The following is a 27,974-nucleotide window of genomic DNA, read 5'->3' on the forward strand; positions in this document are numbered from 1 at the left end:
GAAAGACTTGGAAAAAATTATATTAAGTGAAGTAAGCCAGGCCCAAAGAAACATAGGTCCCATGGTTTCCCTTATTTGCAATGACTAGTACATGTCTAGGACAAGCAGAGACTGTCAAGGCTATGTACATTTGACCACATGAGATAATGTTAAGCAAAATGTACCCCAAGACAGGGACACAAGTGTTTTTTTCTTTCTTGCTAAAGATTCCTTTTTGAAAAAAATGTATAGAGGGGTTACAGTTACCTAAGTCAGGTAATGAGTACATTTCCTTTTGAACAGTGTCACCTCCTCCCTCATTCTCTCCCAGGTTTTCCCCTCCTGACTTCCCTCCCCCATCACAAATTGTATAGTTGATTCCCAACCATAGTGTCTAGTAGGTTTCACTGTTGCATTGGTTCACCCATTTCTGTGCTTTGTCCCACTATTTCTGTGTTTCCTCTTCCCCTCCCCAAATCAGATAAACTTATATACAAGATAAAGGATACAGAAATTAAAAAAATAAAAACAGTGACAGAAGGGAATAAACCAAATAAGGAAAGAAAAAAATGAACCACAAACAGTATAATAAAAAAGGCCTTTTACTTCCATTTCTTGAAGTTCATTTTGATAACCATCATTTTATATGATCTTATGCACATAACTATTGAACCCTTGAGATTCTCTCTAAGAAAAGCTCTGTAAGGCCAGGCACCCATGGCTCACACTTGTAACCCTACCTACTCAGAAGGCTAGAACTGAGGGAAAGAAAGTCCATGAGATACATTTCTACCAAAAAGCCAGCAGTGGAGCTGTGGCTCAAGTGGTAGAGTGCTAGTCTGGAGCAAAACAGCTCAGAGACAGTGCCTAGGCCCTGATCTAGCAATGAGTTGAAAAATCCCCAGGATACAGACCAACTGAAAAACCAACCTGATTATAAGGAAATTTTAAAAGGAAATTTGTCAATAGGCAATTATAACCAGCCAGGACTCCTCCTCCGTGTCAGGAATCCAGAAACAGCCCCGAATAGCAACAAGTGAGGGTTGTCATACACCAAAATGGGGAGGTGGGTATGTGTCATGCAAATAGAATCTTTCCCAACTCTCCTGTTTTGCAAGCCAAGCAATATACAGAAGCAGAATACAGAAGCTAAATATCTGATTGTCAGGAAAAAAAAAATGTAAGTGCCAGGCCCACCATTCAGAATAGAATCGGCTGTCCACAAACTGCCTCCTGTTCTAAGTTCTTCTTTTTAGGGGCTTTTGTGAGTTTGTCTAGCAGTTTCTTGCCATGGCTTCCCAGTATCATCATGACCCCTGCCCTGGCTTTTTAGCACTATCATATTCCTCTTATGCTAAGTGCCTCATTTTATTTGCCTATTTTAGTCTCTAGCCCCATGACTAGCATGTCATGGGCATGTGTGTGTGCGCACACACACACATACACACACACACACACACACACACACACACACACACATACCACCTCTGTAAGTACAAAGGAGGTGGTGAAACCCATTTGGAACTAGTGGAATTAAGTGGGGTTCCCATTCCCTCATTCCTGGTTCTGGCAGACCAGTGAACTCCGGAGATTTCCCTGAGCTAAGGATGGTTATTAGGAAAAGCTGCTGCACCGTCTCTATGAGTAGATCTGGGATGAGGACAGGCACATTACCTACAAAGTTGTTAAATGTCAGCTCACGCTCTGGTTGGTTAAAAAAAAAATCTTCCTTTAAATTCCCTGCCTTGACGTTAACTTCCAGTCATCTAAAATGTGTAATTCTCCTGAGCGAATGTTGCCCTCTGAGCCCAAAAATATGCTTGCAGATATTACAGTTTCTATATTTTCTAGTAGGAATTAAAAAAGAACCTTCTGATTCATAGCCCACTCTTACTCCAATAAAAAATAAAAATAAAAGTTCTCTCTCCTCTCTCTCACTCTCCTCTCTTTATTATACTGGTTCTGGGGCTTGAACTCAGGGCCTAGGCCTGTCCCTGAGCATGTTTTGCTCAGGGCTACTGCTCTACTATTTGAGCCATAGCTCCATTTCCAGTATTTTTGGTGATTAATTGGAAATGTGTCTCATAGAATTTCCTGCCTTGGCTGGCTTTGAACCAAACATCCTTAGGTCTCAGTCTAGGTAGCTAGGATTACAGAAATGAGCCACTAGTGCCCGACTCAAAGTTTTCTTAACTTCTCTTTTTGTCTTGAACACTACAAAGAAAACCCTTTCTACCTGTAGCACCAGTCCATTATTCGGCCTTGAAACATTTTTTGCAGTTCAAATATCACATTGAATACTATAATTGACTTTCCAGAAATTTACAGCTTATTCCTGTAGAAATTATCCTGCCAGTATCTACAGTAAGATAAGTTTTGGGGAAAAAAAAATGAGCCAATGCAAATCATCCAGGTAGAATTCAATTGTTCTTTATTTCGGTTTGATAACACTGGATCTTTGTATAATTCCTGGTAATAAACAAATAAGACACCACAACTCAAACAGATGAGTGTAATTGGCATTAGCTCCTTCTTGGAAATTATATATATATATATCTGTCGCATTTGCAAGCGACAGATATATTGAGAAATAGAAATTCCAAACAGTCTGCAAACTTAGCTTGCCGAAATCTGCAACCTTAAAAAAGGAAAACAGATCACTATATTTGGTGCCATAACTCATGATCTAGGATTATCTCATTTCCTATAATTTAAGACAAAAAAGTTACATGCCTATAAATACAATGTGATTTTTAATTCACGGTTCTTGAGAAAGTTCTTGGGAAAGGAAAAATATATAGTTAGGGACAGTGTTGAGTCAGACACCTTCAAGAACTTGGAAATTGAACAGCTATATACTGTTTAAAGAGAGAAAGGGGTTGCTTACCACCTTGATTTGTTTTCATGCTAAACTATAATATGATTCTATTCTTGCCAGCTGTCCTTAATTCATTTTAGTTTCTGCAAGTGTTTTGTTTTGTTTTTCTGCGAGTGGTTTTTACTGTTGAGATAGATAATAAAATTTTGTATACTTGGACAACCCTTGCTCACTCTTTGTGTACCCCTGAAAAACTATTCCTTTGCCTCCATTCATGACTCATCCATTTCTCTGGGGAGAATTCATAGCAATCCTTGTAACCCCTTCCCTGAGCAAATCTAAGCCTTCTCTGATTTCTCCTTAAGACTTGGGGACCGGCCCCAGTTTCCTGTACCCCAAACAGGCTCCACTGTCTGTCAGCATGGCTTCAAGAACCAGGTGCGTGGTTCCTTCCTTGTTCAACATCAAAGCCAAGGCGACTTGAAGACAAGAATCTTCCTAAATTTTCTCCCCTTGAGAAATTTACATCTCCTCCTGCCTCTTTTGGATAAGCCTCCCATTGTTCAAACTGCAGCCAATCATTTTCCTTCCCCGTGTCTTTCTCCTTGGCACATTTCTTACCTTGTGGATCAATAAGTTACCACCTGCCAAGCTCCAGCAGCCTGGCTCTGTCCTTCACCACTTACATTTCCCATTTGTGTTTCAAAAAGAGCTCATTGTTTTTGGTGTTTTTCTTTTCATCTCCAGCAAAAATCATCTCTTTATTCTCTTTGTTTTGCTTATCTTTTTAACTTCTGAGCCCAACCATTCAAGTCTGTATGTGCCTCCCAGGTCTCTGCCGTGGACGCTTTACTATCAGAAGCTCAGGAGACCCTCACTGGCATTGCATCCGCTCTGTCTGATTAGATCAGGATAAGGAAATGGGATTTGCAGGGCAGAAGCGGGTAATACTGTGGGAGAGCCAGGGCAGGGATTTAGATGTCAGGTCAGCAGGGGATGTGGTCTGGTGCTCTCTAGGAATGATGAGACCTCCTGTCAGAGTTGTGTCCTGGCCATCTCCTCTGAGAACTGAAGTTCACCATCACTTAGATCTCCTTCCTAATAATGTGCCTGGGAAGCTTCAATGTGCTTGATGATACACAGCAAGCCCACAGCTAGCCTCAAGTACTGATGGGATTACAGGATGCAAGTGTTAAACATGCACGTGTGCATGCACGCTCGCACACACACACACACACACACACATACCCCATCCCACACTCAACTGGATCCAGAGATTGCAGCCGTTCATAAGGGAAAGAAAAGCAGTCAGTGTCCAGCCAGGCATCAAAGCTGTGTCTAATTTAGACAAATTACAGCAACCACTTAGGAGTTCCTATGAAAAGTTAAATGATGACTTGGAGCAACCTAAAGTCAGAGACGCAGTATCTCCTGTTCCAAGAACCAACATTTGGCCTTAGACAAAACAGATTATCTTTTTGAGACACTATGGCCTAGCTATCCCAAGTTGTCTTGAGACTCACTGTATAGCCCTAGCTTGCCTCAGCCTTCTGATCCGCCTGCCTCAGCCTCCCTAATGCAGGATTATATGTGTGTACCACCACATCTGTGAAATTGGTTTTCTATGATTATTTGAACCCCATAAATTAATATCCTAGCTGCTGAGCTGGTTGCCTTCATGTATCACGATGTTTCCCGGAGTCTGGGAATTGTGTTTCTGTTGGTACAAGACACCATCTTAAGTAATATTAATACTTCTCCTAACACTTTTGTTGATCATTACATTTTTTTCTTTTTACATTGCAAGCTGGCAGCGGCAAATCTTTCCAGGTGACCAGGCCTGGCTAGAAATTTAAGCACAGTTCTTTCAGTGTGTCTTTTGCACTTCAAAATTTTTTGGCAACTCTTAGAAAACTAATTTACCATGCATTTCAGTTTCCTCCCCAAAATAAATTTAGTTAACTAAATGCTAGATCCTTTTAAAGAAAATATTAAGTAACAGTACAGGTACAACAGATAAAGCAAAAGTGCTAAGGTCTAGCAAGCACTCTCCTAACTTTCAGTTAGTTACTTGGGAATCTTTTTAAAAATCAGATTATCCATACTTAACCCCAGACAAGCTGAGTTCAAATCCTTAAGTGCAAGTCTTGTGATGTGTGTGTTTTCTCATTCCCCTCGTCAGAGCTGATTCTGATGAAAACCCAGTTTAGAGATCTCTGAATTTAAAAAGTTACCAAAGTTATTTATTTAAAAAAGACATTTCTCAGTTCTCTCAACAAACATTTGCTGAGTATCTACTCTGTGTCATGTCCCCAGGGCTGGAGAGAAAACAGGAAGTTCACATAGTCAGGCCCAGCTACCCTGCAGCTTGCATTCCAGGGGAAGGGCATAAGGACTGCATTCACTGAGTTCTCGCCTGCTTAGAAATGTTGCTTTTAACCAGGTACCAGTGCTGACAGCCTGTAATCCTAGTTCCTAAAGAGACTGGCAGCTAAAGGTTAGGAGCCAACCTTAAGCAGAAATGTTCAAGAGACATCATCTCCAATTAACTAGCAAAATATTAGACTAGAGGTGTAGCTCAAGTAGTAAGATGGCTGGTGTGGGCAAGAAACTTGAGCATCTGAGCCTATAGATTATGGGTTTAAGTCTGAGAGAGAGAAGGAGGGGAAAGAGTTATTCCTATGCTAAATCACAACCTGAAAAAATATAGTGTTATAAGTCTGTGAACATCTTTTAGTTACGCAGGCATTGAACTCACCATCACATACCTTTTTCCTCTCAAATTGGATTCATTTTTAAAACTGCCGTAGCCCATACATCTTCTTTACACTTGAGGTAAAGTAACTTTGCTTCTAGCTCTGCCCATCTCGGCTGTATGACCTCCTGACTTGTTTTCATGCAACCTCCCTGAGCTTCCATCCTTAAGAGTCTATAAAATATTTATAACACCAACCATGCAGGATTTTTGTGAGGTTTAAACGAACCTGTGACCATAGAGCAAATGGGATATAGTAGTTATTTGAAGATGGGTCAGCACAAAGCGAGGTTTCGAAGTCATCCCATAAAGTCAGGTTTGGATCAACAGTAAATCCCACAAATCTCTAGATCTACTGTTTATATATATATTTTAGAAACTGTGTAGAGAATGATATGTAATATAACTATGTAGAATGTAAAGAAAATAATATAAAGATCTACCTTCCCCCAAAATGCGAAGGGACATTTTTTTCTTTTTCATGTGCTTTTGTTTCTTTTTAAAAACAATTTATTGTATTTATTATTTTTTACTTTTTATTGTAAAGTGATATACAGAGGGGTTATAGTTACATAAATTAGTTAATGAGTACATTGCTTTTTACATAAGTTTTTTATTGTGAAAATACTGTACAGAGGGGTTACAGTTACATGAGCAAGGTAATGTGTACATTTCTTATCAAGCATTGTTGCCCCTCCTTCTTTGTTTCCCCTTCCCTTCCCATCCTCCCCCCGTCCCCCCACCCAATTCTCCCCCCCCCCCCATCCCTCCCCCCGAATCCTCCTCCCCTTCCCCCTTCTTCCCCCCCACCACCAAAGTTGTAAATTTCATTTTCGACATAACGACTTGTACATTCCATTGTTGCAATGGGTCCTCCTGTATCCCTATTTAAACAATTTGTGATAAAGGCTTATTTTAACAAGGTTTACTAATTGAATGTGCTTTAGCAATCTGGGTTTGAAAAGAATATGATAGGACTGAGATATAACTTAGTAGAGCATTTGCTTAGCATGTTCAAGGCCCTGAGTTCAACACTAGAAAAGATGAGGGGGGGAGGGAGAAGATGAAGGAAAGGAGGGGATACAGCAGAGGAGGAAGAAGGGGAGGAGAGAAGAGGAGGGGAAGGAAAGTGGGGGAGAGGAAAGAGAAGGGGAAGGGAGAAGGAGAAGAGAGGAGAGAAGAAAGGACAGAAAATCAAACCGAACATGGAACATGGTTGTCTTAGAAAGGGCCTAGAACTTCTATGACTGACAGGAAAATGGAAAAAACTTCTCAGGAGAGCTGTATAAGTAGGCTTATTGTCCAAGGAAGATAGAAAGGCCATTATAACAGCCTTCTAAACAAAATAGAATTTCTATCTGGGGAATAGTGACTAAATGTGTTGGCTGTCCTTGAACAAGGGACTGTTAGAATTAAGATTAAAACACTATGAAGGTAAGTTAGAGAATGATCTCAGGCAGAACTGTGGCAGGTTAAAGAGGGAAACTTAGCCGGGTGCTGTGGCTCACACCTGTAATCTTAGCTACTCAGGAGGCTGAGATTTGCAGATTGCAGTTCAAAACTAGCTCCAGCAGGAAAGTCCATGAGACTCTGATCTCCAGTTAACCACCAGAAAACCAGAAGTGGCACTGTGGCCCAAGTGGTAGAGCACTCACCTTGAGCTGAAGAGCTCAGGGACAGAGCCCAGGCCCAGAGTTCAAGCCCCACAACTGATTTAAAAAAGGAGGAGGAGGAGGAGGAGAAGGAGGAGGAGGAGGAGGAGGAAGAGGAGGAGGAGGAGGAAACTAGAGGACTCTTAAAACTGAGATATTTTCCATTGGGTTGGGACAGTGTGTGGAATGAGTAGTGGGATGGATAGGAGCACATCACAAACACTGCAGAGCTTATTGGAAATAAGATGGGCTGAAAGTTGTTCACAGGTGACTCAGACCTGTGATCCTTGCTACACACAAGGCTGAAATAGGAGGATCCCAGTTCAAAGCTAGCCCAGCAAGACAATCTAAGCAATATGTCAGAATGTCTGGAAGTGGAGGAGTGGCTCAAGTGGTAGAACACCAGCCTTGAGCAAAAGAAGCTAAAGGATGGGCCCATTACAAGGGGCCGACTCTGACTCATTCTTCTGTCCCTGCTCTCTTCGCTGTCTCTTCTCTTTTCTGGTAGTCAGGACAGGAGGGACCCACAGGAGCTAAATCAGCCTGCTAAGCAGAGGAAGTCATTGGTAAAGATGGAGAAAGGGCCACTTTAAGAAACCAAGTGGCTTCTGAGAGAAAGAATGAAACAGTAAGCCTAGGTATACTCTCCCAGACATGGGATGACTTGCCAAGTCTCTGTTATATTTCACAGGGTCCATTTCAGTCCTGATATCAGGAGAAATGTTTGTTCTACAATAATCCATTTTAGGTTTTGTTTGACAGTACCAGGGGTTGAAGTCTCAGCCTTGGAGTTCGCTAGGCAGACACACTGCCAATCTTGTTTTAGTTATTTGGGGGGATAAGCCCGGGCTAACCTGGACCATAATCCTCCTATTCATGCTTCTTGTATAGCTGGAGTGAAAGGTATGTACTGTCACTCTTGGCTATTTGTTGAGATGACAGTCACCTGAGCTTTTTGCTCAGGTTAGCTTTGAACTTTCTGACTCCTGAATAGCTACAGAACCCAGCCTTGTGTTTATTGTTATTGTTTTTGTCAGTCATGAGGCTTGAACTCTGGGCCTGGGCACTGTCCCTGAACTCTTTAGCTCAAGGCGAGCTCTCTACCACTTGAGCCATAGTACCACTTGCTATTGTTCTTGTTTAAGTCAATTTGAGTCTTTAAATCTAAAGTGCTACAAGTAGAATACTTCTTCTCTTCATGACTTCTCCATCCATTTTCTTTCTTCTCAGATTCCCTCTCCCTGTCTCTCTCTCCCTCAATAAGATCCTCCTGCCTCAAACTCCCCAATGTTGGGATTCCAGGCAGGAGTAACCATGGCCACCCATCCTCTTCTCTTTCCCCTCTTATCTCTTGCTTCTGCTCTCTGTCTCTTCCTGCCCTCTCTCACTGAAACTAGCAAACCTAGTCCTCAGGAGTTATCTCTCCCTCATCCACTGCACAAAACAAGTGCATTTTCCAGGTTCATGGAACTCAAATTCAGCACTGCCACATGGGCCAGAAGATTTAAAATGTCTCTTACTCTCCATCCAGACTTCAAAACTTAGCCTTCTCCTCCTTCCAAACTCACTCATCCTTCGTCTGACTAGCTTCTGTTGACTAAAACCCCAGTTAACCAAAACCCCAGCTCATGAAGATTGCACATTCACATAGTAGTCCTGCTCCCTGCATTTCTCTGGGAAGAGAAAGGAAGGTGGGGCAAGGTGAGGCCATCACATTCCACCTCAAAACAGTCTACAGAAAGATTGCTCTTGACATCAAGCTGTTTGAAAAACAATCATCTGGGGATTATAGTTGACACATGATCTAGACTACTATCAAGGTGAATCCTTTAGAAGATACACGAGCAGGAAATACCTGTCCTCTTTGGAAGAATAAAAGTGTGTGTGTGTGTGTGTGTGTGTGTGTGTCCTCTTTGGAAGAATAAAAGTGTGTGTGTGTGTGTTGAGAACTGGTGTGTTGTGTGTAGTAAAGCCAAGCACTGCTAAAGATCAAGTGGCACAAACCCTCACTGAAACGTGGAAATAGCAGGCGTCATTGCCCTCCGGAAGGGCATGAGCTGAGAACTGTCTTCCAGTAGCTGAGGGATGGGGGGAAGGAGGAGGACCGGCTCCCTTATTCAGGAAAGCAGATTTAAGCTCCCACAATGAGGCAGCTGTATGCCTGATGGCTGTCTAACTTTTCCTATGAAGAATCCAGAGAGTCCAGGCTACAATGAAGAATCTTTGCTTGTATGGTTGTTGTTTTTTGAAATGGGCCTGGATAAATTGCCAGGGCTGGTCGTGTGCATAGCCTTCTGACTAAGCCTCCCAGTAGCTAGAACCAGAAGCCATGTGAAGAAGTAAAGACTGGTATCTGGATCTCTTCATTTTTATCTTTCATGAATGATTTCCAATCTGTTTATAAAAATAATTGTAATATTTTACCTAGGTAAGAAATTTTAAAACTCTGACTCAGCAGAGAACTGTAAAAATCATAACCACTACCAAGTGTTTTAGTATAGAGAAATTCTTCCATTTGCCCCCAAGTGCATTTGCTTGTAGTCTTAAGTCCACACTTTCATTACCTGAGCAGGTTCAAAATACCAGTAGTTGGGTTCACCTCATAGTTCCTTAAGTAATTGGCAGTGGGCCAAGGCAGAAGTTTTTAACAGGAGGCCTTATCTGCCAGGATTTTAGAAGAATCAAGAGGTTACAAACTTGACAGGTCATTGATACCGCATTTTATTCCCCAATGGAAATGTCACTAGTAATCACTACTGCCATCTGTTGGTGGGAAACAGAACTGATACAGTGAGCTAGGTGCCATTTGGATCTATGAAAGGCCATGTTGTCAAAGTTCTTGAAATTGTAACTTTGTATTCATCCGGGATTTTTTTTAATGTAAAATACTTCTCAAAAAGCTTCTAACTTTGAGGTTCTTCAAGATAACATCATATTTGTGTTTATTCTCTTGATTTTCTATATTCTGCAGTAATAAATCACAGGATGTAATGTATAGTTCCCAGGTCTGGTTATTGTTGGTCATCAAAGATTGATTCATCCTAACAAAAAAAGATTGATTTAGGAGGAGGCTGCAATGCTTGATAAGAAATGTACTCATTATCTTGCCCATGTAATTGTAACCCCTCTGTACAGTATGTTCACAATAAAAAATAAAAAAAGATTGATTGATTTATCCTAGTAATAAATAGTAGAAAGTACATTTTCAAATTTTAAATGCTCCTACCAATAGCAGCTGGAGACAAAGTCAAATTTGGTTACTGATCCTATTCCAAATTAACTAAAAATTGAACCACTGTCTCTCTCTACACTATCTACTCCTAGCTCTAAGTACTGCTTGGAAGTTTGTCCTTCTGGAGTATTTTTTGATGCTGCCTTTTTTCTTGTGAAGCACTAGGAGAAATAATAGGAAGGCAATAAATAGCGAAGCACATTTTGAGAAATTGTGATGTTGGCAGAAAATGGAAATGTCTGGGGAAAAATAAGATAAAACTGGCAAGACTCTTCATGGACTGGTAATTAGATATTGCGTTTGTCTTCTAAGGGGAAAGTATATATTCTTTCTTCTCCCTAGAGAGGCCAGAAGAAATCAAAGAAACTCAGAATATGAAACTGTTAGTCTGCCAAGAAAATCACTTTTAATGCATTGGGATATGTGTGGTGTGTTTGTGTGTGTGTGTGTGTGTGTGTGTGTAATTTCCCAAGATATATGTTACGCTTACTTCTGGAAATATGGGGATGTCTTTAAAATAGACATTAAAAAAAACTCCTTCTTTTAAAAAAAATCAGCTACAGATGATGTACAAAGGAGTTTCAGTTATAGGAATCAAGTACTGAATACATTTCCTTTTTAACAGTGTCACCCCTCATTCTCTGCCAGGTTTTTCCATCCCAACTTCCCTCCCCCTGAAAGTTGTATGGTTAATTTCCAACATAGTGTCTAGTGAGTTTCACTACTGAATTGGTTCCGCCATTTCTGTGTTTCCCCTTCCTCTTTCCCTCCCCAAATCAGATAAACTTAAATGCAAGACAAAAGATTCAGAAATTAGAGTGGCAGAAGGGAATAACCCCCCCACCCCAAGAAAAAGAGGAAAAAAGAAATTAAAAAAAGAAACACAAACAATATAACAAAAAAAACCCTCAAACTTCCATTTCTTGAAGTTTACTTCTATAAGCATAGTTTTATATGATCTTATGCACATACTATTGAGGCCTTGTGATCCTCTCCTAAGAATATCATCCTTTGTTCTCACTGTGTGAATGTTTAGAGTGCTATTTAATCCATCGTGTATAGATATGATTATTTGTCTTTTACTGTCCATTAGGTTTACTTGTAGATTGATAGACACATTCTCATTATTACAAATGAAGGAAACTAGGCAGCCTATGTTGCTTTGTGTCTGGCTTACTTCACTTAACATAATTTTTCCATTTGCTTATGAATGGGGCAATATCATTCTTTCTGATGGAAGCATAGAATTCCATTGTGTATATTATGTACCTCATTTGCTTGATCCATTCATCCACCAAAGGGCATCTGGGTTGATTCCATATCCTGGTTATGGTAAACAATGCTACAATAAACATGGTCGAGATGGTGACTTTAGTGTAGTCTGGTTTGTGGTCAATTGGATAGATGCCTAGTAGTGGAATTTCTGCAACATAGGGGAGCTTTATAGTGAGTCTTTTGAGGAACCTCCATATTGCTTTCCAGAGTGGTTGAACAAGTTTACACTCCAGCCAACAGTGTAGTAGCTTTCCCCTTTGACCACACCCCTGCCAGCCTCTGTTATTGTTAGTTATCTTGATATAATGACCATTCTAACTGGGGTAGGGTGGAATCTTAATGTTGTTTTGATTTACATTTCTTTTATGGCCAGAGATGTAAAACATCTTTTCATGTGTCTATCAGCTGTTCCTATTTCTTCTTCCGAGAAGTCTATCTTTAAGTCTTTAGCCCATTTGCTAATTGGCTTATTGTTTCTGTAAGGATTTGTTTGGGGGAGGTTTAATATTTTGAGTTCTGAATATATTTTAGACATGAGGCCCTTGTCTACCAGCATAGCTAGTAAAGGTCTTCTCCCATTCTGTGGGCTTCCTATTTATCTTGCTTATGCCTCTTTTTTTAACTTACAATTTGTTAATGGGTTTCTTTACGATGTTTCATATATACTACAGTGTAGTTTCCTCATATTCCCCTCAGCTTACCCTCTTTTTTTCTCCCTCTACCTTCTTTGGGGTCTCCAATAAGCCCTATTTTAGGTTAATAGTTTTCTGAGGGGTGGTTGTTGTTTTTATTTTGATGGTGCTAGGGATTGAAACTTTGGCTTTGCCTATGCTAGTCAAATGCTTTATCACTCAGCTACACTGAGAAGCTAAGACGTTCATGGCTTTCCTTTTGGAAAGGGAGTTTTCACTACTTTTAAAACAACTTACCTGACTTCCCCCAACCTAAATGAGGAGGGAGCCTCCCTTTGCCTGGAACTTTATGCATTCCTTGATAGCATCAGGAATGCTTCCTGACAATGTTTGCATTGAGATATGTAGATCTTCCTTTCCTATTAGACTTTCAGTTCCACAGCACAACCTGCTTTGTTTCACTCCATACATGTACCACCTCGTGCAGTGATTGGTACTTAATAAATGTTTGTCAAATGAAAGAACATAATTCAAAGATATTTAATAACCTCAAGCCCAAAGCCTGACTTTCTCCAAAGGTTTTTTTTCCCCCCTTTTCTCCCTTTCAGGCTTATTTCAATCTATGTAACAAAGACAGTTAAAAAAGAAATTAGGGATATATAGAGGCTGTTGAAGGGTGTGAGCAAGGAAATCTAAAAATCATATTATTTGGATAGGATTCCTTGGGGTTTTGGTGGGGAAGCTGTTGAGTGACAGGTCCATTCTGGAAATAACAACTCTGATGTCGTCATAAGCAGAGCCAACCTATAACTCATACATTTGAACTCCATCCACCATTGATCTCTGGAAACAAGTTTTGTGATGAGAGTGAAACGAAGAGAGCTGTGTCTGCAGAAATACACCTCAGCACAGATAACAAGAGGCTTTTTAATACTCGTGTGTGTGTGTGTGTGTGTGTGTGTGTGTGTGTGTGTGTGTTTTATGGAATTACGATGCATATTTTTTAAAATGAAAAGTGACTGGCATTCTTCCCACTGAAAATGGAGAGTAATTTAATTTGTTAGTGGTTTATTTTATTTGACAGTCTTTGTGCATACTCAATTTGGTTTGTTACACTGAATTACCCTTTAATAATGGGTATACATGATGGCAGACTCTTCCCCCCACACTCCAGGTTGGTTTGATAATTGGATGAGGGTCCAGATTGTTCAAGATTTTAATGACATCAAGGACAGAAGCTATTTGGAAAACTCTTAATCAGGAGAGTTTTCTACTCTTTTTTTTCCCCCCAGCAAAGTTAATTGCTACCCAGTGACTAGGCATTCCACTAGCCACCCTCCCAGAGCAATACTAAGTTGTATAATCATGACTGAACTCTCTAGGGGGGAGGGAAGGAAGGCTAAAACTCATAGGCAATAAAAAAAAAATCCTCTAGGCAATGTCTCAGAATCTTCCACAAGTCTATAATTGGAAGCTAATATAAGCTGGGCACCGGTGTCTCACCCCTGTAATCCTAATACTCAAGAGGCTCCGATCTGAGGATCACAGTTTAAATCCAGCCATGGCAGGAAAGTCTGTAAGACTCTTATTTCCAGTTAACCACCAAAAACAAACAAACAAAAAAAAGAGAAGTAGAATTGCAACTCAAGTGGTAGAATGCCAGCCTTGAGTGAAAACGCTAAGGGATAGCACCCAGACCTTGAGTTTAAACACTAGCACGTGCGTGTGCACGCACACACGTGTGCACACACACACACACACACATACACACAAGTACTAGCAGCTACCATAGGTGCTGTTAGAGTGGCTGACCATTCCAAGAACCTTCATGACCTTCTAGATACACACATCATAGGAATGACTTTATTACCTGTCTTCTAAGGCCTTTGTGAAATCCGTAACTTGTCTTAGGAGCCTCATACAATTTTGGCCTGAAGCACATACTTTATGACTGTTGCTTTCTGTTCTTAGTATTTTTTAATCATCATTGAGTGATTGTACAAAGGTGTTGCCATTTAACAAAGCCATTTATAAATACAAGGTGCCTTGATCAATGTCACCCCATCAACATTCTCCCCTCCCCCCATCCACCCCTTTCCTCGATCTTACTAATCTTGTAGGATATACATTGGATTCTTGTCTTCATTCTCCCCTCTTCGCTTCATTTGTCCACCCCTTTTCCTTGATTCCACCCCACCCCTTTCAAGTACCAATTTCCTGGTGTTTTATTTTACTGAATTTTGCCTTTCTAAGGAAAATACTATTTGAGTTCTTCCTTGAATCTATGGTATTTCAGTTAAATACATTTGTATACACTTGAACACCACCCCATGTAATTACTTAGAAGTTTATAAACTAAATCTAACTTCCACATATGAGAGAAAGCACTACTTTTTGAGACAGGGTCTGTCACCATGGCCTAGGCTGTTCTTCAACTTGGAATCTGTGGGCCAACACTCCACAATGTTTTATTGTTGATAGTTGGAGCCAGTCTGTGTACTAAGTTCTTTCAGCAATGCTGCTCAGAGAGTTCATACTGCTCACTGATAGTGAAGAAGATTAAGTAACAAGACCAAGGCCACGTGACTGGTAAATGGCTCAGCCAGCATCCGTACCCAGGTCTGCAAAACATACCATTACAAATTCTATGCTTATATACTGGTTAGAAACATGCAGAAAATGTGATTTCAGGAATGGGTTAAACACTGGCAAGTTAAACTAAAACTTTTATATCAGCCTTTATTATCTTTAAGTAGTTGTACAGAGAGAGGTTTCAGTTCAATGTATTAGTTTATAAGTACACATCTTGATCAATGTCCACCAATTACCCCTTCTATCATTCTCTCCCAACGCCATCCAGCCCAGGTTACCTGGTCCCACTTTCATGTGTACACTGAATATTACGACTGCATTCACCCTCCCTTCTCCATTTATCTTCCCAGTTTCTTGATCTCCCTTGTGAAATTGTTAAGTCCATTGTTCAAAGGCATTAACTCCAACAGGATCACCTTTTTAATATGGCCAATGGAATGTAAGAACCATAGCAATTGGATACCCACTGGCACCACGACAAGACTACAAACTGTCTCTTTAGAAACCAGTGACTTTATATTGTCTTTTCTTCCACTTCAAGTAGGAAGAAATTACCCCCAAATAAATACTAAATTTATTTGGATCATTTCTAAGAGATTTTTTTTCATCCTATATGATGGTTAGGGTTCAAAATTGTCTGCTGAGTTTAATTGTTGTGATTATCATTAAAACATAATTCACCAATACAACTCATCCATGTAATTCTGACAAATAATGACAAAGGGTAAAAAGTAAACATGTTAATTGGAAATGTATTATAAGATGCTAGGTTTGGGAGCATGTACCCAGGTAGTCACATTCAGGACAGGTGAATGCACACCTTTTATGTCTATCTTTTGCAAAGGAGGGAGGAAAATCCTGGCCAGCTGTGGGTGTCTCCTGAGGTGATCTGGTGTTAGGGATGAAAAGGTGGAGGTTTGAGCTGAGGAGTGATTTCCTTCCACACAATTCCTGAGAAGTCACCACCATCCCCTGGGCCTACTGAGCCCTGATTGACAACAGCTCAGCCCTTGCCATGGACTGCATGGCATTGCTTCAGAATAAGAGTCTTCACAAGGTGGAGACAGTGGCTCACCCCTTCCCAAGATGCCTCACCCTGAAAGTCCAGGTGCCGTGACCATGACCAGTGCTGCTCAGAGGACACCCTGTGTAAAGGGAAGGGAAATGGGGTAAGTCTGGGCCTCCCATCGCTCCCCCCTTACTTAGTGTCTCTAATGGGAAAGCTTCTTCACCCCACTTCTTCATGGAGTGCAAACCTGTGCACCCAGTCGGACTTTCCTAAAAAGAATGGAAGGGTGGAGGAGGAAGAAGGAGAGAAAGGGGAAGGAGAGAGGGAGTTGTGCATGACTGGCCTACAGGAAGCTGTGGTACCTGCCCAGCTATAATAGATGCTCAGGCAACTTTTGTTGAAGGCTTTATCTGGACTCCCTTTCTCCTTTCTCTCCCATCTCCTCCCATTCTGCCCTTTCCTCTCCTCTTTTCTCTTCTCTCCTTTTCCTTCCTTCCTTACCCTTCTTCTCCCCAACTTCATTGTTCTTTGTCCACCCCTTCTCCCTCAGAGCTTTGCCTGGAACCTGTTCTGGGGCATCATTGGGGCCAGGAGGGGATGGAGGGAGGTACAACAGTAAACACAGCATTATTTGTTTTTTTCTCTGACATGAATTCTGTGGAGGTCAAGGGCTCTCACCTCCACTTCTTCTTGCTGTGCATTTCCACAGATGTCTTTTAAAGGAGGAGCCTGTGGCTTGCTGGGTTTCAGGACTCTGCTCAGCTTTTATTAAGTGTCTCCAATGCAGGGCTTTGTGACCCGCCAACTGATACTTAGGAAGATGGTGGATACTTAGGATACTTATGGAAGATGGTGGAAAATTACCAAAGTGATCACCAAAATGATATACTGTAAACATGGCATACAGCTGCCTCCACTATGTGTTGATGTATTTTCCTTCAGATACATGTCTTAGGTCCAGGAATGGTATTTTCTTTCTTTCTTTCCTTTTTACCTTTTTTATTGTAAAAATGCTGTATAGAGGGGTTACAGTTACATGAGCAAGATAATGAATACATTACCTATTGAACATTGTTGCCTCCTTTGTTTTCCCCTACCATCCCTCCCTCCCCCCTCCACAACAACCCTCCACCCCCCCGAAGTTGTAAAGTTCGTTTTCAACATAGTGTTTTGTACATCTCATTGTTACAATGGGTCAACCTGTATCCTTATTTAAGCATTTTGTTTTTTTTCCCTTCCCCTCTCCAAATTAGAGAAGTGTATATACAAGATTCAGGGCACCGACATCAAATAAAGTGAAAACAGAGGTTATACTGTTGGGGAGGAACATATAAAGAAAAAAATCACATGATACATTATAAATATGTTAGAAACAATAGCAAGAAAGAAAAAAGATATGTGTCCCTATCTTGGGGTTCATTTCACTTAACATCATCTTATGTGGTTATATGTACATAGCTTTCGGCCTTTTCTGCTTGTCCTAAACTTATACTAGTTATTGCAAATAAGGGAAATCATGGGACCTATGTTTCTTTGGGCCTGGATTACTTCACTTAATATATTTTTTTCCAAATGTTTCCTTTTCCTAACAAATAGGGCAATGTCATTCTTTCTGATGGAGGCATAGAATTCATATATATATATATATATATATATATATATATATATATACACACACACATATATACATATATATCATATTTTCTTGATCCATTCATATACTGAGGGGCATCTGTGTTGGTTCCATATCTTAGCTATGGTAAATAATGCTGCAATAAACATAGTCATGCTGGTAGCTTTAGTGTGGTCTTGTTTGTGAACATTCGGGTAAATGCCCAAAAGTGGGATTGCTGGGTCATAGGGGAGCTCTATGTGGAGCCTTTTGAGCAAACTCCATACTGCTTTCCAAAGTGGTTGAACAAGTTTACACTCCCACCAACAATGCAGTAAGGTTCCCTTCTGTCCACATCCCCTCCAGCATCTGTTGTTATTAGAGTTCTTGATTTTTGCCATTCTAACTGGAGTGAGGTGGTATCTCAATGTTGTTTTGATTTGCATTTCTTTTATGGCTAGGGAGGTTGAGCATTTCTTCTTATGTCTATAGGCTATTCTTATTTCCTCTTCAGAGAAGTTTCTCTTTAAGTCTTTAGCCCACTTATTTATTGGGCAGTTTCATTGAGGATTTGTTGTTGGGGGATTTAATTTTTTGAGTTCCAAGTATATTTTAGATATGAGACCCTTGTCTGTTGTATGGCTAGTGAAGATCTTCTCCCAGTCCGTGGTCTTTCTGTTGATCTTGCTAGCTATGTCCTTTGCCTTGCAGAAGCTCTGCAGTTTCACGCAATCCCATTTGTCCAACCTTTCTTTGATTTGTTGTGTTTCTGGGTCTCTATTAAGAAAATTTTGGCCTGTGCCAAGGAGACCTAGGGTTTCTCCTCTTCCATCCTGTAATGTTTTCAGGGTGTCTGCTTTGACTCTGAGGTCTTTGATCCATTTGGAGTTGATTCTGATGCAGGGTGATAAAAACTCTCCCTCTTTGCAGATCTTATATTTAAAGAATCCCATGGACTCCACTCCCAAATTACTCAAGCTGATTCAAAACTTTGGCAAAGTAGCAGGGTATAAAATTAACCCTCAAAAATCAATGGCTTTTCTGTATGCCAACAATGAGAAGAGCACGGCTGAAATCAGGAAAGCAACTCCACTCGTAATAGCCCCACAAGAAATAAAATACCTAGGAATTAACTTAACCAAAGAAGTGAAGGACCTCTATGATGAAAACTTTAAAAACCTGAAAAAGGAAATCAAAGCAGAACTTAGGAAGTGGAAAAACCTCCCATGCTCCAGGATTGGGAGGATCAACATCATGAAAATGGCAATACTTCCCAAGGCTATCTACAAATTCCATGTGATACCTATCAATATTCCAACCTCATTCTTCAAGGAAATAGAAGAAGCAATCCAAAATTTCATATGGAGCAATCTCGAATAGCAAAAATGATCCTCAACAGAAAGAACAGTGCTGCAGGAATATCAATGCCAAATTTCAAACTCTACTATAAAGCCATAGTAATCAAAACAGCTTGGTGCTGGCACAAGAACAGACCTGAGGACCAATGGAATAGAACTGAAGACCCAGAAATGAACCTACAGACCTATAGCCACGTAATCTTCGATAAGGGAGCTCCTGCCACCTTCCTCACGCTCAATAAAACCCCTGACCTTCTATCTTCTGCTCTCCTTTACCCACTCCTCTATAGCTCTGCTTTCCTCTAATACTCTTCTAAGCCTGTTCCAACTTCAGTGCCTTTGCACTGCTCTGCCTGCCCTTGCTTCAGTCAGGCCTCTGCTCAAATGTCACCCTTCAATAAGGCCACCCAGGAGCACCTGTGTGAAACAACAAAACTCCCCCAATGCACACACACACACACACACACACACACACACACACACACACTATTCTACCACACCAGGTCGGTCCCCTGCTGTGTTCCAACCCTGGGATCTATCTGATAGGAAGAGGGGATTTAATAAGTGTTTGTTGAGTGTATAATTTAATCACTGCCCTGGTCCCAGAAACACACTCTTGGGCCCTTATAAACATACTCAGCTCTCTGCTCTGAGCTCTGCACATTACTAGCCCCAGTGACTCAAACACAGTCCCCCTGCTTTCTCCTATGACTCCCACCCTCCCTCCCAGCCCTGCCTGCCCTAGCATCCTCTGCTTTCTCATTTTCCTATGGCAGTCATGGTGGGTATCTTGGTAATTCCTGCACTGTGCCTTGTAGGATCCAAGCCAGCAGGCCCGCCCCCCCCGCAACCCTCCATGAGGGGTCTGCTCCCTGCATCTCTCCCAAGTAGCCGTGTGCAGTGTGCGAGTCCAAGTACACAATGACTCTGACTTCTGACTCCTGGGTGAAGGAGCGCTAGGCATGAGTACTTGCACTGCCCGGGGCTCGCTGTGTGACTTGAGCCTGATTGCTTAACCTTTCTGTGCCTCTTGATCTGTGCAGTGGTGCTCATCATATATACAAGAGATAATTCAGTAATGGGGTGTGTGTTTCAAATCTTCTCAGGAGTTATGGGGGAGCATAAGTGGAGGGGTGCTGGTAGAAGGCCTCGATGAGGTGGTAACACCTGAACCGAGCCTTCAGTGAAGGCAGAAGGGAAGCTGTGTGGCCTCTGGGGAAAGCACACAGTCCTATTGCACTTGACCTATGTCTCCGCCAGCCCTAGTCCAGGACAGTGTCCCGGGCCATTGTTCTGTGGCTATTCTAGCATGGTGCTGGCATCCTGGTGAGCCACGGGCCTGCAGTAATGGCCCCTGGGAATCAGCCTTGTGAGGATGAGTTGAGACTAAGCCAGGGCCAGGGAGCTATTCGAGGTGTCTGAACGTGGGGACCTCCCCATCTGGCAGCTCAGAACTGCGGTGTCTTCTGCAGATCCAAGGCCCCAATTTGCACAACACAGTCTCACCAACAGCTGCCAGCGTGGCTCGGCTTAGAGGCTTTAAACTGCACCAAAAGATCCTGGCCTAGCCATGCCTGGTGGTTCATGCCTGTAACCCCAGGACTCCGGGAGACTGAGGCAGGATCATGATTTCTAAATCTGCCTAGGCTCCATAGTGAGGCCTCTCCTTTAACAATAACAACAAACAAACAAACAAAAAAGCAAAAGGACCCTGGCCTAACCCTGGGTGTTGTCTGGTTTTGTCATCTTGAGCCGGGTGCTGGTGGTGGCTCATGCCTATAATCCTAGCTACTCAGCAGATTGCAGTTTGGAGCTAGCCTGGGTAGAAAAGCCCATGAGGCTCTTAAAAGCCAGAAATGGAGCTGTGGCTCAAGTGGTAGCCTTGAGCAAAAAATAAAAGCTCAGGGACAGCATCTAGGTCCGAAGTTCAAGCCCCACGATTAGCAATGAGAGAGAGAGAGAGAGAGGAGAAAGAGAGAAAGAGGAGAGAGAGAGAAAGAGAAAGAGTGCTCTTGATTAAGGCACATGGTGTGAGGAGAGGCAGAACTCTGGGCTGTGGCAGTGATCCCCACAGTGACCCTGAATGAAGAACTCAAACTCTTATCTCTTCATCTGTAATTCCAGGAACTGGTTTAGGTAACTTGTTTTCAAACTTTCCTATTCACAGACATAGTTATCCAGGTTAGATAGCATTGATTATCCAAGAAGAGAGCCAGGCACCAGTGACTCACACCTGTAATCCTAGGTACTCAGGAGGCTGAGATCTGAGGATTACAATTTGAAGCCAACCCAGGCAGGCAAATCTGTGAGACTCTTATCTCCAGTCAAAAAGCTAGAAGTGGCCAGGAGCCAGTGGCTCATGCCTGTAATCCTAGCTACTCAGAAAGCTGAGATCTGAGGATCGTGGTTCAAAGCCAGCTCAGGCAGAAAAATCCATAAGACTCTTATCTCCCAGGCCAGGATTTCAAGCCCCATGACCAACAAAAAAAAGGCCAAAAGTGGATCTGTGGCTCAAGTGGTTTAGAGTTCTAGCCTTGAGTCAAAAAGCCAAGTGATTGTGTGAAGTCCTGAGTTCAAACCCCAGTACCAACACACACTGATGATGATGATGATGATGATGATGATGATGATGATGATGAAGGGGTGACACCTAGACAGCATAGCCTTCCATCATGTCCCCCAACACAGATGGATGATGACGGGCCTAGTCTACAGCATGTCTTCAAAGCATGGGACTGTTCCATGTGTTCAGCAAATCTTTGTTTCATATTTCTGCCTTGTGTTCAGAAGGGGCAACGTGTGCTCACTCAGACCTTGCGCCTCAGCTGGGTGAAACATCCCTCCCCCCTGCACACTCTTACCCCACTCCTGTGGGGTGGGGCAGGCCGAACGAGGCCATGAAGGGGCTGGGGGGGGGGAGGGTGAGTGAGTGAATGAGCATCTGTGCTCCGCTAGGGCTGAATTGTGTCTGCACTCAGCATGGAAAGCCCCAGCCCATCCCGGGGAAGAGTGAGTAGCTCTTCCCCCTGCGGGCCCCCAACGGAGGGGCCCAAGCCCGTACAGTGCCTGCATGCTCTCCTCACTCATCCCTGCTTCCACTGACCACAGGAATCATGTTGAAATACCATGCCATGAATGACATTCGAAACCCCCACCCTCCTGTACACACACACACACACACACACACACACACACGGGTACACACACCTGCCTTCTCTAGGCAAAGCATGAAAGCCTATCCCTAGACACCTGCATGAGCTCTTCCCCATTACGCGGCCCATCATGGCACATGTCAGTCCGCATTAGCAGGCAGGCCCGTCACATTAAGCTGCAGCCCAGGCCTGGCAGTTCCCTGTCGCCACAGCCACAGCCATGCTCTGCAGACATCATGCAGCAATGAGGAGTTTAGGAGGCCGGAAGCTGCCCACATTCCATTTCTTTAGAGCTCTAGGCAGGGTAGGGTTGGAAGGAGCAGGTTACTCAAAAGCTCCAGATAGGCTGTCCCTTTTTGGCAAACTATGAAAGCATAGTACAGGCTGGACACCGTAGTTCACACCTGTAATCCTATCTCGTCAAGAGATGGGGATCTGAAGGATTGAAATTTGAGACAGGAAGTTGAGGGATCACTACAATGGCAGAGCATCAGCCTTGAGTGAAAAAGCTAAGCAACAACTCCAGTACTGACATACACATGCATGTGTGCGCACACACACACACACACACACACACACACACACACAAAGAATTTAAGGGAAATCACTGAAATTCAAGGCAGGCCCAGGCAAAAATATTAGTTAGAGTCCCATCTCAATGAATGAGTTTGTAGTGCACATCTGTAATCACAGCCATACAGAAAGCGAAGAAAGTAGGAGGATCATAGATCAGGCCAGCCCTGGGGGAGGGGGAAAACATACAAGAGTTTATCTGAAAAATAACATAAAGCAAAAAGGTCTAGGAGTGTGACTTGATTGGAAGAGCACCTGCCCAGCAAATATGAGGCCTCAAGTTCAAACTCCAGTATTGCCAAAGAGGAAGAAAAGAACAACCACATAAAAGGGTGGCCCATGCTTCTAAAAGTACACAGAGCAGATGCCCTGTCCACGTCCTGTAAAAGCCTGTGGCCTACACAGAAGTTTCCTAGCCGCAGCGCTGTGACCATCCCTGCCCTGAGGACTCCCACAGTGCTATTCATTCTATAAATTCTCCAGCAATTTCCTGGCATCTCCTTGAGGGCCCTGGTCCCTTCCTTTTCTGAGTGACATTTGAGCAGAAAAGAGAGCTCTAGCATTGTAGCCAGAGAGCAGCCTAAGCTCCTATCCTGCCTGTGTTCCACTCCGTACGGAGGCCACCCTGGGCTAGCAGCTTTTCCTTCCGCAGCTGGTTCTCTCTATACTACACTTGGTGTTGAGGCCCGTCTCACAGAGGTGTTGATTTATCTGAGACCACATGGAAAGGATGCCGGGCCCTGCACGGAAGCCCAGTAAATGCTTCAGAGTTCCTAATGGCAAAGGTGTGTTTTATCCGCTGCAGAGCCTCAACTCAACTGTCCCCTTAGTTTGTGTTCAAAGCATACATCTTCCCTGTGAGGCTTCTACCTTAGACCTCTAACTCATTCCCCACTCTGCATCTGGGATGATGGGATAAAAATCTAACTCGTCAGACCACAGTCATCAAAACACCTCCATTTCTTTCCATTGCTCATGGCCTATGGGTGAAACTCTTGTCACTAGCCTCCTGTCTACCCTGTCACCTCCTCTGCCACAAGAGTTTCCATCACCATCTCCATCTCAGCTGTGCAAATCTATCAATCTTGCCTTTTTTACCCCCACCACAGGACTTTTGAACATGCCATATCTCCGACCAGAACATTCTTCCCTCCTCATCTGGCCCAGTTTAACCATACTCATCATTCACAGTCCCACACACATACATGTTCTCTAGATCTTTCTTTTTTTTTTTTTTTTTTTAAACTAGAGCTGATCTTTGTGTGGAGGGAATTGATTCTTTTTTTGGGGGGGGGGTCCGGTTGTGGGGCCTGAACTCTGGGCCTGGGCGCTGTCCCTCAGCTCTTCAGCTCAAGGCTAGCGCTCTACCACTTGAGCCACAGCGCCCCTTCTGGCTTTTTTTTTCTTTTGCTTATGTGGTGCTGAGGAATCGAACCCAGGGCCTCATGCATGCAAGACAAGCGCTCTACCACTGAGCCACCTTCCCAGCCCCTCTCTAGATCTTTCTGACCAGGCTGACTCCCACCTTAGCACTATTCTCTATGGAGTAGGAGATGATAGAGTTCATGTCTATCTCCCCCCGAGTAGGTCAGCTATGTGTGTCAGCAGGATCTCTGCCTTGTGCTCACCGGGTGAATTCCTCCCCATCCCCACCACAGTGCTTGGTCGATATTCCTGAAAGAGTGGGCAGAAGGTTAGAGGTCAATGTGGGCACTGTGAGTTGGGTCACTGTTTTTCAGACCTTTGTTTATGGTGGCTCCTCATCAACACTGGGGCTGCAGCCAATGCAGAAGAGGAAGCTTTCCTCTCCACCTGGCTGCCAGTCAGCCAGGGGTTGGATGCAAGAAGATTGATGCTTAGGTTCTTTACTTTCTTGTATCTATTAGAGCATTGCACTGGCGTCAGATGCTTTTGGTTGGTTGGGTTGTTGGGCTGGGTTGTTTTAATTTCAGACATGTCTCTCTCTGATATTTATGTTCTCACTTCTTAAGAACCATTTGACCCAGAATTCAGAATCACAAGAGTGACATACCTTTGTTCATATTTTCTACCAAGAGATACACTCGTAGAAGATGATTGACCTACCTGATTCTCTCACCTGCCAAGAGGGAAATGCTTGACAGTATTTACCCTTACAAAAGTTGCTCAACAGATATTTGCTGAGCACCTTTTATAGATCAGTAAGGTGAGCCTGGGATTGATGGTTCCAATGGGGTCAGTTTGAGTAGAAAGTGGCCACTGCCTGGTTGGGGCTCTAAGACAAGAGAAATAAGCCAAGATTTTCTCTTTTTTAATTTTAATTTCATTGTCAAGGTGACATACAGAAGCATTTTCTGAGGTCAACTAAGACAGGATGGACATGCTTGTTAGCAGTTCTGGTGGTATGTTTTCCCAAAGTGACCTTCGAAATGAAGACCAGGGCCTTGAAAGCCATGAGATGAAAGGACGTGTCGATCAGTTGAGATTAAAGTTGAACAAAATATTCTCAATTCTCCCATAATTTTCTTTTTTTGACTTTTATACTGGTACTGGGGCTTGAGCTCAGGGCCTGGGCACTGTCCCATAGCTTTTCTGCTCCAGGCTGGCACTCTTACCACTTGAGGCACATCTCTACAATGGCTTTTTTTTGGTGGTTAATTGGAGATGAGTCTCATGGACTTAGGAAAGCTAGCCTGCTCAGGCTGACATCAACCTCAGGTCTCAACCTTCTGAGTAGCTACAATTATAAGCCTGAGCCACTAGCTCCTGGTTCACAATTGCCTTTAAAAAATAGATTTCATGGTTTTTTAAAAAAAAACTATAAGATAATGCAAGGTGAATAATTTTGAAACACATATTAAAAGAGGATGGATGTAGTAAAAATAGATTGTTTGCATCTCTGAAAATTAAACAAGGAAATCTGTGTACCCTGTTTGGGAAGTGGGGGGAAAGGAAGGAGAGAGGCAATGACAGATGGGGTGACACTGATGGGAACATATTGTCAACGTGTGTGGAAATATATCAATGAAATCTCCCTCTGTACAACTCATGTCGGCTAATAACAATACATAGAACTGTACTGACCAGTCTGGAAACCGAGGCCTCCCTCCCCATGGAACTTAGGTTCCCCTGAAATGAGGTCGCCTGGAGGGGGTCTCAGGGATTGCCAGTTAGAAAGTAGGAAGAATGAAATTCCCCATCGGGGTCAGGTGACAGAGGACAGCTAAGGCCCAGAATGTCAGCATCGTGTGATCTCTGCAGCTTCGAGAACCTCTCGTGTGGTTGTGATTTGGCATGGTGATAAAGATGTGAGCTATGTGCACTCTTTTCCTAGGGGATTTGGTTCTGAAGCAGTTTGGCTTTCTTGCATGGCAGGTGCCTGTCCTGAGACCCATGGACCTGATGGTAGAGGCCACTCCTCGGAGAGTATTTGCCAACGCACACACGTATCACATCAACTCCATATCCGTCAACAGCGACTACGAAACCTACATGTCTGCTGATGACCTGAGGATTAACCTATGGAACTTTGAAATAACCAATCAGAGTTTTAGTATCCTTTCCTTGTGACCAACAGTCAATTGGCCTGAATCAAGACTCCACAGGTATGGCTGGGATCAGGACAGGGCGGGGAGCAGTCACCACAGCACCACCTGGCACTTAGAAGAGCTTGTTTCTTTTAAAATACATTGGCTCCCATGAGCCTCTTTCACCCCAACAAAAACGTTAGGAAAGTGTTGAACTATAAAGGTCGACTAGCTCTGGGTTAGAAGTCTGAATCAATTCTTTCATGAAGTAGCATTTGTGTGTTATATGTTAAGATTAGATGTGACTGTGCCAACAATAACACCCTAACATCCAGTTAGGTTCCTTTCTCTACTAAAGATTTATCAAGAGGCTGGGAAGGTGGCTCAGTGGTAGAGTGCTTGCCTTGCATGCAGGAGGCCCTGGGTTTGATTCCCCAGCACACCACATAAGCAGAAAAAGCTGGAAGTGGCGCTGTGGCTCAAGTGGTAGAGTGCTAGTCTTGAGCTGAAAAGCTGAGGGAAAGAGCCCAGGCCCAGAGTTCAGGCCCCATGATGGACAAAAAAGAAAAAAAGAAAAAGATTTATCAACAGCTGGGGTGGACCAAATAGACAACAGTTGGATGAGAGATCCTGTCCCTGGTCCCATAACAATGAAAATAATAGTGGCCATTTATGGAGTGCTGAGCACTTGCATGAGCAACTTGAAGTATTTCTCTGTGTGTGTGTGTGTGTGTGTGTGTGTGTGTGTGTGTGTGTGTGTGTGTGTGTGTGTGTGTGTGTCTGTGTGTGTGTGTGTGTGTGTGTGTGTGTATGTGTGTGTGTGTGTGTCTGTGTCTGTGTCTGTGTGTCTGTGTGTCTGTGTATCTGTGTCTGTGTCTGTGTCTATCTGTCCGTCTGAGACTGGGACTCAAACTTACTCTCTGATGCTTTTGCTCATTGGCTGGTACGCTACCACCGGAGTCACATCTCCAACACTAAAGTATTTCTTTTTACCTCTTCCTTGGAGTATAAAATGTATGTAAAAATTAAACAGCTCAGTAAAATTTCTTTTCCTTTTTTTTTCCGGGTGCTAGTACTGGGGCTTGAATCCAGAGCCTGGGTGCTGTCCCTTAGCTTTTTCACTTAAGGCTAATGATATGCTCTACTGCTTGAGCCACAACTCCGTTGCCAGCTTTTAGTAGTTTATAGGAGATAAGAGTCTCACAGACTTTCCTGCCTGGGCTGGTTTTGAACCACAATCCTCAGATCTCAGCCTCCTGAGCTTAGGAAATGTCATAGGTTCCATGCAACTGAAAATTCACATCAAAAAAAGATTCACTGGCAGTTTTCAAGCCTCCCATACCTCCTTCCCCTTTCTACCCCCTCTGTAGTATATTTGATATGACACCCCTATAATGTAAGCATTATTAGCTCTTATTTATAGCTCAGAGAAGTTAAGGAACTTGCTGTACAGGTATCTCTGGTGGTGTTTTGCTCCCTTGGTGAATGTCTCCACTCTTCCCCAAACCAGCCCCTGTAGTGTAATTCCTCACTCAGTTCTTGGCTCTACCACTCAGGCAGCAGAGCACCTGGCCTATGTGCTAGCATTGTTGTTCTTTTTCATTCACCAGCCCCTCACCCTATCACAACCCAATTTAACCATGAGCCCTGTCAATGTTTCCTCTAAAACACATCTCAAAGCAACTCAAGTTTCTATCCTGTCTCTGACCAAATTGCATTCGTGTCAGTTAATGAGCTGTTCCCAGTGTGGCTGCAATCTCTCTGGTCTCCTCTCCTCCACTCCTCCACAAAACAAACTCCACACCTCTACCAGAATGGACCTTTCATTA

General features: G+C 42.9%; 1 protein-coding gene across 6 annotated transcripts in view; it reads left to right on the forward strand.

Annotated features, from left to right (window-relative positions):
* Ppp2r2b (protein phosphatase 2, regulatory subunit B, beta) overlaps positions 1-27,974 on the forward strand; it is a 473,748-nt gene that overhangs the window by 396,005 nt on the left and 49,769 nt on the right. For all 6 annotated transcript variants that reach the window (XM_013025506.1, XM_013025502.1, XM_013025507.1 and 3 more), the window contains one exon: positions 25,994-26,171. In XM_013025506.1, coding sequence (XP_012880960.1) covers positions 25,994-26,171 — 178 coding nt within the window. The remainder of the gene's footprint in view (positions 1-25,993; positions 26,172-27,974) is intronic.

This window comes from Dipodomys ordii, unplaced genomic scaffold (genome assembly GCF_000151885.1).
Source record: "Dipodomys ordii isolate 6190 unplaced genomic scaffold, Dord_2.0 Scaffold85, whole genome shotgun sequence".
NCBI classification, from domain to species: domain Eukaryota; kingdom Metazoa; phylum Chordata; class Mammalia; order Rodentia; family Heteromyidae; genus Dipodomys; species Dipodomys ordii.